A 12,942-nucleotide genomic window follows, 5' to 3' on the forward strand; every position below is an offset into this window, starting at 1 on the left:
TAAATTTTAAAAATTCCACTTTCATCTGAAATGAACCCATAACACTGAATTCCACTGCTAGAGTGTCACTTTAGTTAAATACAGTTTAGCATGTACATGGCGAAATTGGCAGGACCTGAAAATTTTCTTGTAAGTACAAAAATCTAGCAATGCACATGTTTTAAATATAAAGAATATATGACATGAATAAAAGTGAAAATTCAGAACCTGAAAATCTGTTAGCTATGTGCGTGTTTAGCAAGGTACGTGTCCGCTTTGTGATTGTTTGTTATTATGTGTGTGCTAGACAGTTCTTAACTCTTCATGTCCAGTGAGCCGGTGGGAGCGGCTTGGTGTTAACTGGGTTTAGCCCGGCTAACTACACTAGCCTTCATTAAATACAAATGAAAGTATTATTTCATGACATCAACCAAAATTATGGTCGCAAATGCCGAAAATAGGTCTTCTTCTGTTTGTACTTTCATTTTGTAGCGTTTGTGCGGGCGCATATGCTAGATTTGACGGCTTGTTTCCCAACAGCTGATTTTCTGTGTCTAATTTGTTTGTGTCAATTACGGAGATTACCTTGGCTGAAGATTGCTCCTGAAATGATTATAGTGGCAGTTTTCTTTTTGGATCATACTGAGACAAAATTTTCGTTCAATTTGGGTATCATAAATCTAGATCTAGATCCATACCTCCCTAATTCAAGATCCAAAAATGTGTAAAAGAAAAGACGATTTTGAGTAATTTGAGACAAAAAAGTGTAATCACACACACACAGGTAGATTCTAGATTTCTGGATGCTCTGACTTGCAACAAATTTAGCGCAGTCATTAAGAAGAGGCCTGATCCGTGTGTTGCTTGTTAATAACGGGCCTATCGCATATCATGCACACAGCACTGCAAAGCGAAGGGGAGATAATTCCAAATCCACCTGGCGACAAGCCCCATCCAAGCCTGAGCAGTACTTCCATCATTTGGTGTAATTAATTAACATTTTACAGACATCGAACTGGCTAGTTTGTGGGAGGGAAAAATGGGTAATTTTCTACACATTTGTACTTTAGTAATCAGGGCCATTTTTGTGTAATAATTACACAAAAAGTGTAAAACTAGGGAGGTATGTAGATGTTGGATCTTACTGAGGCTTTATTCAGGTTAGTTCATCATAATAATTATGTAGGCCTATGTGAATGTGACTTTTTTATATGTAGTTATTGTACACTTTATCTTACACCGGGATACTTCAAAGAATTACTCAAAATTACTTTGAAAATGTGCAAAATGACAGTTTTCATATTTAGGTATATTCAAACAAAACTATAAATGTAAGCCTTTGATTTAACAAAGTGTGTATATTAAGTATATATTAGACCTGAATGTGAGCCTCAACCAGATTGTATGAAAATTTTGCGCATACCACCCCCCAAATAAAACAATCGATTTCCCTCCATAAGAGCTTTAGTGGGTGTCATAAAAGGAAGAACTTCCGTGTAACGAGTGACCACCTTAACAACACAATAAAGAGACCTAACCCTAACCCAAACCCTAAGCCTAACCGAAACCCTAACCTTAACCTTACACTTAAAAGTAGCCTTTTACTCTACTTTGTCTCATTTTGGTCGCTCGTTACGAAAGTCCTCCCTCATAAAATAGCAGCACTTGTAGAGGTACATGATGGGGGCATGGGCCCCCAAAAAAGAATCTGCAATGGCCCTTTAGAAATGCAAAAAAAGTTAGCAAAAGTCCAAAATGTAAAAAAAACCACACCCCAAAACAAACAAGGAGCATAATGGCCTACATTGCAATGTAGGGTTTGATACAATTTATAACACAATAGAATTGGAATACATGAATCCTCCATAAATATAGTAATCTAAATAAATCTAGATCTATATTCTAGATCTATATCTAGTAGAGCAAGTGAATAGGAATAGAAATAGAAATTCTAGGCCTTGAACGAAATCCGCATCCGAACAGAGGGACTCAGCTGATGAGCCTTCTAATAATTTACGTACTTGATGAAATGCTGTTTTACCAACAACATTACAGCAAAACCTATAATAGGGTTAGGCATTATAGAATTGGAATAATCCTCCATTTACGTCTATAATGTTCTATACATAAACCTAGATAGACCTGCATGTGAGCCTCAACCAGATTGTCTGAAAATTTTGCGCACAAAAAAGCCTTTGTGGGTGTCATATGGAAGGACATCCGAGTAACGAGCGACCACCCCAACAAACACAATAAAGAAGAGACCTAACCCTAACCCTACCCCCCAAAAAGAACCTGCAACGTGCCTCATGTAAAAAGGCCAAAACAAGTCCTAAATGAAAAAAAAAATTTTTAATTAAAAAAACCACACTCCAAAACAAACAAGGAGCATATAGATCTAGATCTAGATTCTAGATCTATATATGGCTTACATCTACATTGCTATAGGGTTTGATACAATAAACAATAGAATTGGAATATGAATCCTCCATATAGATCTAGTAATCTAAATAAATCTAGATCTAGATCTCGTAGAACAAGTGAATAGGAATAGGCCTTGAACTAGAAATCCGCATCCGATTCTGAACAGAGGGACTCAGCTGAGTCTAGATTCTAGATCTAGATCTAGATCTTTACTAGATCTAGATGTAGATTCTAAATCTCTAGAATCTAAATAAATAAATAATTCACCCACCTGATGAAATGCTTATTTTTACCAATATAAATATTACAGCACAACTTATGATATGGTTTGACACAATAGAATTGGAATATGAATCCTCCATTGAGGTCTATAATGATCTATAAAAATCTAGATCTAGATTCTAGATCTAGATTCTATTAGAACAAGAGAGTTGGACTTGAATGAATCTACACGATCTGAACAATTGAATTAGTCAACAAACGAAATTCAAAATGGCCGCTCGAGCACGAAACTGAAAGTAGATAATTCAAGTTGTTGTCCTTTTTCGTATTCGCATTTCTACTTAGGTTCCGACAATTATGTCGGAAACGCTGACGTCGGCAGTCGGCGGTGCGCGCGTCGGCGGTCGGCACGAAAACGAAAGTGCCGACGAAGCCGACGGGAGAAAAGGGGGTCGCTGGCAGTCGGCCAGGCCTTGCACTACCCACATTGACTGATACAGGCGGGCCTAGCGATAGCATCGGCCGGTTCGCAGGTCGGGTCGCGATTGTTGGATTTCAGACGATTGTCGGCAAACATGCAGGTCTAACCTAGATCTAATAGAACAAGTGAGTAGGCCTTTTGACATGATCAAAAGAATTGGTCAACAGACGAAATTCAAAATGGTCACTCGAGCACGAAACTGAAAGTAGATCTAACTTAGGTCGTCGTCCTTTTTCGTATTCGTATTTCTACTCAGTTTCCGACAATTATGTCGGAAACGCCGACGTCGGCACGAAAACGAAAGTGCTAACCAAGTCGACTGGAGAAAAGGGCGCGCTGGCAATCGGCTAAACCTCATACTTTGCACATTGCCTAATACAGGTGGCCTAGCGATAGCATCGGCCAGGTGGTGGGTCGGGTCGCGATCATCGGATTTCAGACGATTGTGGGCAAACACGCACGGGTCGCGATCATCGGATTTCAGACGATTGTGGGCAAACACGCAAGTCTAATATATAGAGATCTAGACTTTTGTGCCGAATGAGGGTTCTGAAAAAACATTTTTTATTTGGGTGTATTTCAAAAGAATGGGCTTCAAAGTAGTTACAGCCACCACAGATGTAATCCTAGAATGTATATCAACATTTTTACTTCCTTTACTTTGGCTCTGTGTTCAAGTTTATAAAGTTACACCCCTATTTGTGTGAACGGTGTTATGTTATATTGTAACAATTTTTTTTGCTAATGGCCATTTACTTCAATAGTCTATTTTAATACTTCAATAAAGGCATCTAAAATGAACACCAATAATTGCAAATTTATTTCTGAACACAAACATACCAAAAGTTTTGATGTGGGCCTAGTAGTTCGAAAGTTATATAAACTTTTGTATCCCACCCTACTGCTGTATAGGATCAGTCCCTGGGAGGCTTCGGTCACAACAAAAATCCTCTACAGACATGAAGAGTTAAGCCTTTGAGCCCTGACCTCCTGATGCTACCTCATCCCTCTGCCTGAGCTCCCTGAGCGATACATTACTAAAATTCATGTGATCTTCAGAATCACATTCCATATCCCTTTCATGGTAGTCCTCGTCATTACACTACTTCAGAAAGATCTTCAAAACAGTCACATAACATGCATCAAAATTGAAATAAAAAAACTCACCATGTTTCAACTTCTTCATGAGTTCTTCATTGTCATCCAGCTTCAGCTCATTCACTTTGTCTATGAGACCCTCAATGTCACCCATTCCTGAGAGAGAAAGTAAAGTCAAGTTTTGATATGAGCAGTCAGTGGGCATCTTTTGATGCACGGAAGGCAGTATGATCAAAGGTATAAAACAGCAGAATGAGATTAATTTTAAAAGTCATTAAAAAAAACAAAAAACAACAACTGCAGTAACCAGTCAAGGTGTGGTGAGATATGTATTATAGGACATGTTAAAATCCAGAATCTGTTTATGCATCAATGCTATTTATTTTGTAACAAAACAAAATTACCCATAAAAATACATAGAAATGGTTTATGTTCTTTTCTTCCCTTCTGTACGTTAAAGAGAAGTAGATGAGTTACCCAAGAGTTTGCTGACAAAAGGCTGCACTTTGAACGGTTCAAATAAATATCACAGGGCTTTTGGTAGCTGCAACACTGAAAAAGAAACAAAGGCCATACAAGATACTGAACCAGAACTAAACTAACATTAAGATACCCCATATTTATTCTGATTATCTTACCCAGGACAAAGACTGGTTACAGAAATGAAAATAGTTACAAAAACAGTGATGCCTATCCAACATCTCACATTTTACAACAATTCAGTGAGGAATTGAACTCATCTTCCAAATGAGGCCAGGAAAAAATCCTACAGAAAGAATCTGAAGCCAATGTGATTAGGTCACAGTTGGCAGCCGTTCACTAGAAATGACAAAAAAGCAAATGGCATAATGACGTGCCAAAGGAAAAAGGACAACAAAAACATAACTTTGGTTGCTGCCTTCATGACTGAAATGTATTGACTGTTCAGTCTATCTGCATTATAACTGCTACATTTTGCCTGAACACAACAATCAAGTTATACTGTCAAGAAGTACAAGTAGCAGACTACAAAGAGCACAAACACAAAGTTCTCAATAATGGATACAGCACCAAAAAATATGACTTACGCGCTGAGAGCTCCACCACCTTTAGCATGACCGTCCAACTTTGTGATGATCACAGAGGCCACATCTACTTTGTCCTTGAAAGCTTTTGCCTGTCCAGAAACAAAAAATCAGACACACTGAACGACAGTCACCCATAATTTCTACTCTTGCCTTATATATTTCCCCCTATCGCATTCACACTGAGGCTATTCTTGGCCAATTTTGGTTTTTATATCTTATAAAGATATGCATATGAATGCGTAGTAAAAACAAAATATTTTTACTACAAGTATCAGGTAAACTTACTAAGAAATCAGTATTCCTGAGGTAAACACAAGCGTTAAATATTGTATATTAAATCTCCCTTTAGTTTAAATAAAAATTTAAGTTTTCGTAAGAGTTTTATGGCATTTGCAACACAATAAGGTCATATAAATGCCGAAGATTAGAGGTGTTACAAGAGAGTAACAAACACAGAAAAGAAGGAGAGATCAGGATGATAGATGTTTGATTGAAAAAAAGAACAAACCACACCAGAGCATCCGCCAACCAATAAAAATTTGAAGTATGTGGAATTACATTCATCTTATCATGCACTCCTTTTCAAAAAGGACAGTATAAACTGATACGGTTTCATAAACAAAATAAAGTACGTAAGTACAATTTCAAGAGACACCAACACAGCTTTAACACCCACCTGGACTTCACAAGCCTGACCAATGGTAGCGTCCATCACAAAAATGATATTGTCTGGCCGCTGGAAAAAAAAAGGAGACAATCTGGTAAGTACTCAGACACAACCATACATCTTTCCTAAATGCTATAAATATTGTAACTGTTCCTCACATAATGAAACCAGACTAATGCATTGGAAAAAAAATACTATACTAATTTCAATTCCCCCTGTCTTCAGTGAAAAAGGGGAAAATATTGTGAGACCATGCAAAGCATGTATATATAATCATATATTTATAATATATGTTCGTGTGTGTGCATATATGAGTGTATAGGCCTCGACCCAGAAATGCATAAATTTTGTGGATAGGATCAACTTTCCTTTACAGTTCTTCTGGGAAAATTTTCTGCGCACAGCAGCCAGTATGACACCACAGAGGGAGGGGTATTGGGGTACAAATTAAGTTTCTTGACAAATGTGTTTTGATTTTAAAAAATCAGTATCATATATTCTCAAGGGGAACAAGCAAATTTCTGACAGATTTCTCTCTATGATTTCAAGGTAAAAGGCATGGACTTGAAGGTGTAGGAAGGAGACTTCCCCAAGTTTGAAAAAGCTATGTAACAAAAAGAACAAAAGAGAACGTGGAGAATGTAACAAAGGAAACAAAATCTACCATGGAACAATACTAGAAGAACTGTACCACAAAAAAAAACCCCTCCAAGAAAACTTCATCCAACAAAACTTGTCATGTTTCTAAACAAGTAAAATCTACAGAGCATTCATCAATGAGGAGGGCACAACTTACGACAGCCTGCTCCACTTGCAACATTTCTTCAAACAGAGAATCCTGCTGCTTGTGTCGACCACTGGTGTCCACGATGATGATCTCAAAGTTTTCATCTTTGAACTTGTCCACACCCTCCTGGGCTATCACCACAGGATCAATCTCTGTGTAGCTGTTGGACAGGAAAAAGATTTTTAAAAATGTTGTCAGCATCTAACACCACACAACTTAAATTAATAGGTAAAAATCATTAAATTGTATATTCTTGCTCATCTCACTTTTGAAAGCATTAGTTCTATTCCTATCCTCCCTTTTTTCTTTACCAAGACAAACTGTACGACTAAAAGACTAAATACGTCAAAGGGGAAAAGACAAACAGGAGCACAGAGAATGCATACATAGATGTGAAACTGTAAATGTACTTGCACAAGGTTCATAACTGATGAGTGTGCATGTTAGTGGGTGAGAGAGAACACAATGACTTGTGGGAGCAAAAGAAAACTGAAACAAAAAAAACCCCAAATGTTTCTTTGTCACTGAAAAGGCAATACATGTTTTACCTTGCATGAAAGACAAAAAATAAATATAAACAAAAAACAAACATTCTTGCATACTGTATCAATAATTCCAAACTATACAGTCACCTCACAAAATCAGGCAGAAACTGGAACAAATACTTTGAGTAAGAAATCTGAACACATCAACTCAGTAGATACCAAAATGATAGCTCTCAAATGCAGGACTCATAAGAGATGAGCTAACCACAATTCCTGTAAAACACACGCAGTGCCCTTAGAACATAAGTTTGATTTTGGAGGTAACAAACCTTCCGTAGAACGGAATTCTGGCTTTGGTAGCGTTCTGTTTGAGCTGGTCGAAAGCTCCAGCACGGAAAGTATCAGCACAGATCAGGCAAGTCTTCCAGCCTTTTCGCTGATAGTAGTAGGCCAGCTGCAGAGATATCACAAAGTGAATTAGTTTTCTCCTCAGATATCATCAATGTGTATTGCTGTTTTAAACATACACATCTATCTATATGAGCTTTTTCCAATAGGTGGGTACCTAAAATGTACCACAGAGGATTGATGATAAAGTGTTTATTATTTTGTTTTTACTTGAATTGTTCTATTCATGTATATCTCTTCCTACAAAACATGTATTTACAGACCTACAGACGGCATGCTAAGCTGTGTAACTGGCGTTACATAACATCAAGTCAAATTCTTTCGGACATAACTATGATGACACGTTTTTTAGAATTTGAACATACAAAATTATTTTTAACAGTTTCCTTATTGCTTTAATTTTCAACATAAGCATGAAGAATATATAAAATGGTGAGGATCATAGAAACAAGAAATTCTGAATGCCATTGTGTGTGCATTTGTGTCATCATAGTCATATCCGAAAGAAATGAAAATCTTTCCTGTTTTCATGTCTTAATTTCTTTTATGAAAATTAGAACAAATAAAGATTCAGAAGATTCAATTTGACTCACAATGCATGTTAATGATGAAAAAATGCCACTTTATTCACATTTTACTATGAATCTCTGCAAAATAGCAAATATTGTTCAAACATAACCACGATGACACAAAGTGAAAAATACCATGAAAAGTAATTTATGGTACATAAAATTATTTTATTAGTTTTCTCATTGCTTTAATTTTCAAACGTAAGCATGAAAAGCATATAAAATCACAGAAAAAAGAAATTCTGAATGTCTTTGTGTTCGCATTTGTGTCATCATAGTTAGGTCCGAAAGAAATGAAAATCTTTCCACTTTCATATTTTGAATTCATTTTTTGAAAATTTTGGCAAATAAAGATTCAGGAGATTCAGTTCGACTCATAATGCATGATAATGGTGAAAAAATGCCACTTAATTCACATTTTACGAGACTAGGCAAAGTACCAAATATCTTTCGAACATAACCACGATGACATATTACTGATAAATGTTTGTAATCATATTGGAACATATCAATTTACATCAAACTTTCCCCTCTGGTTGACATCTAGCCAAGCACACGTGATCGCATCTAGATCTACCACTACTTGACCATTGGAACGCAGTGCGATGTTAATCATTACTTGGTTTAAATTTAATTAAATGGGGGGGAAACATTTTTCGGACATAACAGCTTTTTACGAACATAACATGTTAAGATTTGATGACAACATAAGAAAACTTAAATGAATTCGTCTCATCCATCGTTATTCTTCTTGGCATCTTGCATCGCACAACAATACGCTTTGAATAGATCGACAGGAACAATGCACGTTCCTCCACCCCTATTATTTTTCGTTTTCTGATTGGTTCTTTCGAGCATAACAAATGACGACAGAGCACGAGGCGTCGCAAAATTTCTGTTTATTATAAAATTAAGCACAGTTACAGCCTTGGAACCAGTCAGGGCAGAGAGTAAACATTGAACGATATTATGCTCATTCAAGGGCCCCAAAATAGCTGATAGAAACAAAGTCACCGGGAATCAAAGTTGCCTTGCGAAATGACTACACGAGTTATGCTCAAAAATAAAAATCTAGAAGACCCACAAAGAAAAAACAGCTATAGATATCATTATTCCTGATATAGCACCACAAATAATGTAGTTATAGTACTTAAAGTGTAGAAGGAAGAGTTTCTCAGCAATTATTTCAATATTGAACGGGACGACAGAAAAAGTACGAACTCGACATGTCACACAGATAGAGAGAGAGAGACAGAGACAGAGAGAGAGAGAGAGAGAGAGAGAGAGAGGGAGAGAGAGAGAGAGAGAGAGAGAGAGAGAGAGAGAGAGAGAGAGAGAGAGACAGAGAGAGAGACAGAGAGAGAAAGGACAGTCGCGTACGTGCGCGCGCCCGTGTGTGTGTGTGTATGTGTGTGTGTGTGTGTGTGTGTGAGTGCGTGCGAGCGGGCAAGCATGTGTGTATGTGTGTTTGCAGGTGGGAACCATCTGAGTTACAACCCATGTCGCTGTGTAAGACAATCTCTTTCCTCCTTGTTTCCTGAAGGAAAAGGTTGCAAAATCCTCCCTACCTTTGTGCAAGTTGTGGTCTTTCCAGATCCCTGCAGACCAACAAACATAATGACGTTGTTCCTGCCTTTACTGGGTTGCCAGGCCTTCACACCAGGATCGATCAACTGCAGAAACAAAACGAGCATGTTGCAACTTTTACCATTATCACGCTGCTTTGACGACCCCATTACACATAAAAATAATTTTATTATTAATAATAATAATAATAATAATTTTAAACATGATAATAATAACAATGCACTTGCAGGCACTAGGTCAAAAAAATAATTTTCTTACAGACATTATTGAGCTATCAATAAAAGAAAAGGCATTAGCCATAGCCCATCTCAAAAGGTCAGATTTACAGAATGGATATCTAGCATTCAGGCAAAGAAAGAACAGATGAACTTCTGGATATTTTCAAAACACTCTAGAGCAAAAATATTCTCTGAGGCGATGACAAACAGCATCCAATTCTATTTGCATACTTCTTGATCAACCAGAATGGTTTGAGTCTGAGATTATGGAAATATATTCCATGTGCTCGTGACAGCGATGTTGAATGTAATATACAGTAAGCTGACAGCGATGTTGAATGTAATGTACAGTAAGCTGACAGCGATGTTGAATGTAATATACAGTAAGCTGACAGCGATGTTGAATGTATAGTAAGCTGACAGCGATGTTGAATGTAATATACAGTAAGCTGACAGCGATGTTGAATGTAATATACAGTAAGCTGACAGCGATGTTGAATGTAATATACAGTAAGCTGACAGCGATGTTGAATGTAATATACAGTAAGCTGACAGCGATGTTGAATGTAATATACAGTAAGCTGACAGCGATGTTGAATGTAATATACAGTAAGCTGACAGCGATGTTGAATGTAATATACAGTAAGCTGACAGCGATGTTGAATGTAATATACAGTAAGCTGACTGTGATTTTGAGTATTTTGTCAGGAACAATGTCAAAAGAAACACAGTGAAGACAAAAAAAGGGGAGCAAACCACACCAAAGCAGTGACCAACAATCTGGTCAAAAGCTACTGATCTCCTACCATGTATTTAAAAACAGCACAATTGAACCAAGAACAAGACACTATAGATTCCCTTGTCTAAGGTTGATTTTTGGTCACGCTTTGACGAACTATGTGCCAGCACAGATGAACAAATCTCTCTCACCTTCACAAGCTCTTTGAACACAGCTGACTGGATCATGCGACGCTTGTTGAGACCTCCGGCCATCTCATCAAAATCAATAACAGATCTGGGGAAACATTTAGAAACTGAATATCACAAAAAAACCCAAAAAAATAATAAGTAGCATTTATGCAGCACATTTCCATTTTCTGGGGAAAAAAACAACTCAATGTGCATTATATCCATAAAGATATCACACTATAACCCTATCCGTACGCCCTGAGGTCATTTAGTACCCCTGGGGTTGTATTCTTCACATTTTAGAATACTTCTAGTACGAAGATCTCTTTGAAATTTTCAGTATTTCACAAACAATCATTTTGACAGACTGCTATGCAAAGCGTACGCATCTGATTAACGAGTAGATTTCTTCTTTGGAAGTGGTGGCACAGAGTTCCCCCCGTCCTGTGGATACGACAGTAAAACACGATGTATGGGTAGGGTTAAAAATTAGTGGGTACGTGTTGATATAAAACATAGTATGTATATAAAAAAAATTGTATGAAAAATTTAGTCACGCAGCGAGCCTGGCAAGGTTCACAATAGTTCAACAGGACAGTAAACATATAATCCCTCATTCTGATGATAATGACGTTTAACCCATCATTCAGTCGGGAATAATTATTTATGAGATCTGAAAATGAAAGAAAAACAAAATACTGCATGTTACAGCCGTTTGTCCATACAAAAATTCCAATTACAGTCGAATCTGCTCTAACGACCACCTGTCCTAGACATTAAATTGTCCAAATGACCACTTCCCATCTCCATCTTTTTTTACATTACTGTCCAAGACACCCAACTGTTGAAGTCAACCAAGTCATTCTTCAATAACGGGTAGCCATCTTGGATATAATTTAGTCTGTACTTTAAAAAAAAAAGAAATAACGAAAAAACTTGTGATTGTGTGCAGTACCTGACATTCTCTCTGAGCTGTTTCACCAGTCGGATGTTCACATCAGCCTCTAGCAGAGCAGCACATATATCTTTGAGCATGCTATTCAGCACCTGTTCAAAAAAACACATTATAACAGATTATAAAATCTAAATAATGCTTCAAATAGATCCCTCATAAGAACGTAAGTACTTAATATGAATCATGTCTTTATTGATAAGCTTGAAATTTTAAAAACAGAATTAGCCATAACAAATCAATGAGCAAAAAAGTTTAAAGTGGTACGTACCTGCGAACAAAGATTACATTTTGGGACAAAATGCATTATCATAATATTCCTTCAACATTGAAATATTGCCTTGAAAACCAAAGCAACAAAGGACATCTGTCTCTGGTCTGAAGAGTTTGTGATTTTTACAGAGAATTATAAAAGGCTTCATAACCAATAAAGAACTTTAAATCCCTGGGAGAAATCTTATGTAAATAGACACAGTGTTATGCCTTGGAAAAAAAATCGAAGAAACATCATGAAAATTATAAAGAGATATACAACCATTTACCATTGTTATTTTTAAGAGAGGTAAATCACACATGCAAGGCTTTGTTACTCTAAACCAAAAAAAAAGAAGTATTGTGACTAAAATAAATGAATAATTTGTACCTCCTCATTGATGATGGTCGCATTGCTCAGCGATTTCAGGGCAGAAGTGATCTTTCTGCCCAAATCTGCTAACACCATGGTGACAGACTTTTGAGATTCTACAAAGAACTAAAACCTGAAAAATAAAGAAAAACAGCTGAAAACATAAACTCAATAATGTGCATCAGGTAGGATATTTTATTTAACCAACAAGCTCAACATCATAAATACAGACAAGAACAGCAAGGCCATATATATATGGTAGAAGATACTGTATAATGCTGGTACTGATCAAAACAACTAATTTACTCACCAAAGATAACACCATTCCATTAATGTTCTGACCCAAAAACTCCGAGACAGAGCCTCAATTGAGACAATGAACAGTGTGAATACTTTTAAACATAATGCCCAGATGTATTGCTCCTCAGCTTGTTTGAAAACATGTAGGGGGCAAAGGCACATGC

At 36.9% G+C, this 12,942-nt stretch overlaps 1 protein-coding gene across 1 annotated transcript in view; it reads right to left on the bottom strand.

Moving 5' to 3' along the window:
* Positions 1–12,611, bottom strand: part of LOC101848250 (signal recognition particle 54 kDa protein) — a gene marked incomplete at its 5' end in the record, with an annotated part of 23,584 nt that extends 10,973 nt beyond the window's left edge. The window contains 11 exon segments of the mRNA XM_013079311.1: positions 4,274–4,360; positions 4,682–4,725; positions 4,727–4,756; positions 5,272–5,360; positions 5,948–6,007; positions 6,735–6,885; positions 7,540–7,664; positions 9,756–9,860; positions 10,923–11,007; positions 11,857–11,948; positions 12,497–12,611. Coding sequence (XP_012934765.1) covers positions 4,274–4,360; positions 4,682–4,725; positions 4,727–4,756; positions 5,272–5,360; positions 5,948–6,007; positions 6,735–6,885; positions 7,540–7,664; positions 9,756–9,860; positions 10,923–11,007; positions 11,857–11,948; positions 12,497–12,574 — 946 coding nt within the window.
* Between the last annotated feature and the right edge of the window lie 331 nt (positions 12,612–12,942).

Source organism: Aplysia californica, unplaced genomic scaffold (assembly GCF_000002075.1).
Source record: "Aplysia californica isolate F4 #8 unplaced genomic scaffold, AplCal3.0 scaffold00003, whole genome shotgun sequence".
Lineage (NCBI taxonomy): Eukaryota > Metazoa > Mollusca > Gastropoda > Aplysiida > Aplysiidae > Aplysia > Aplysia californica.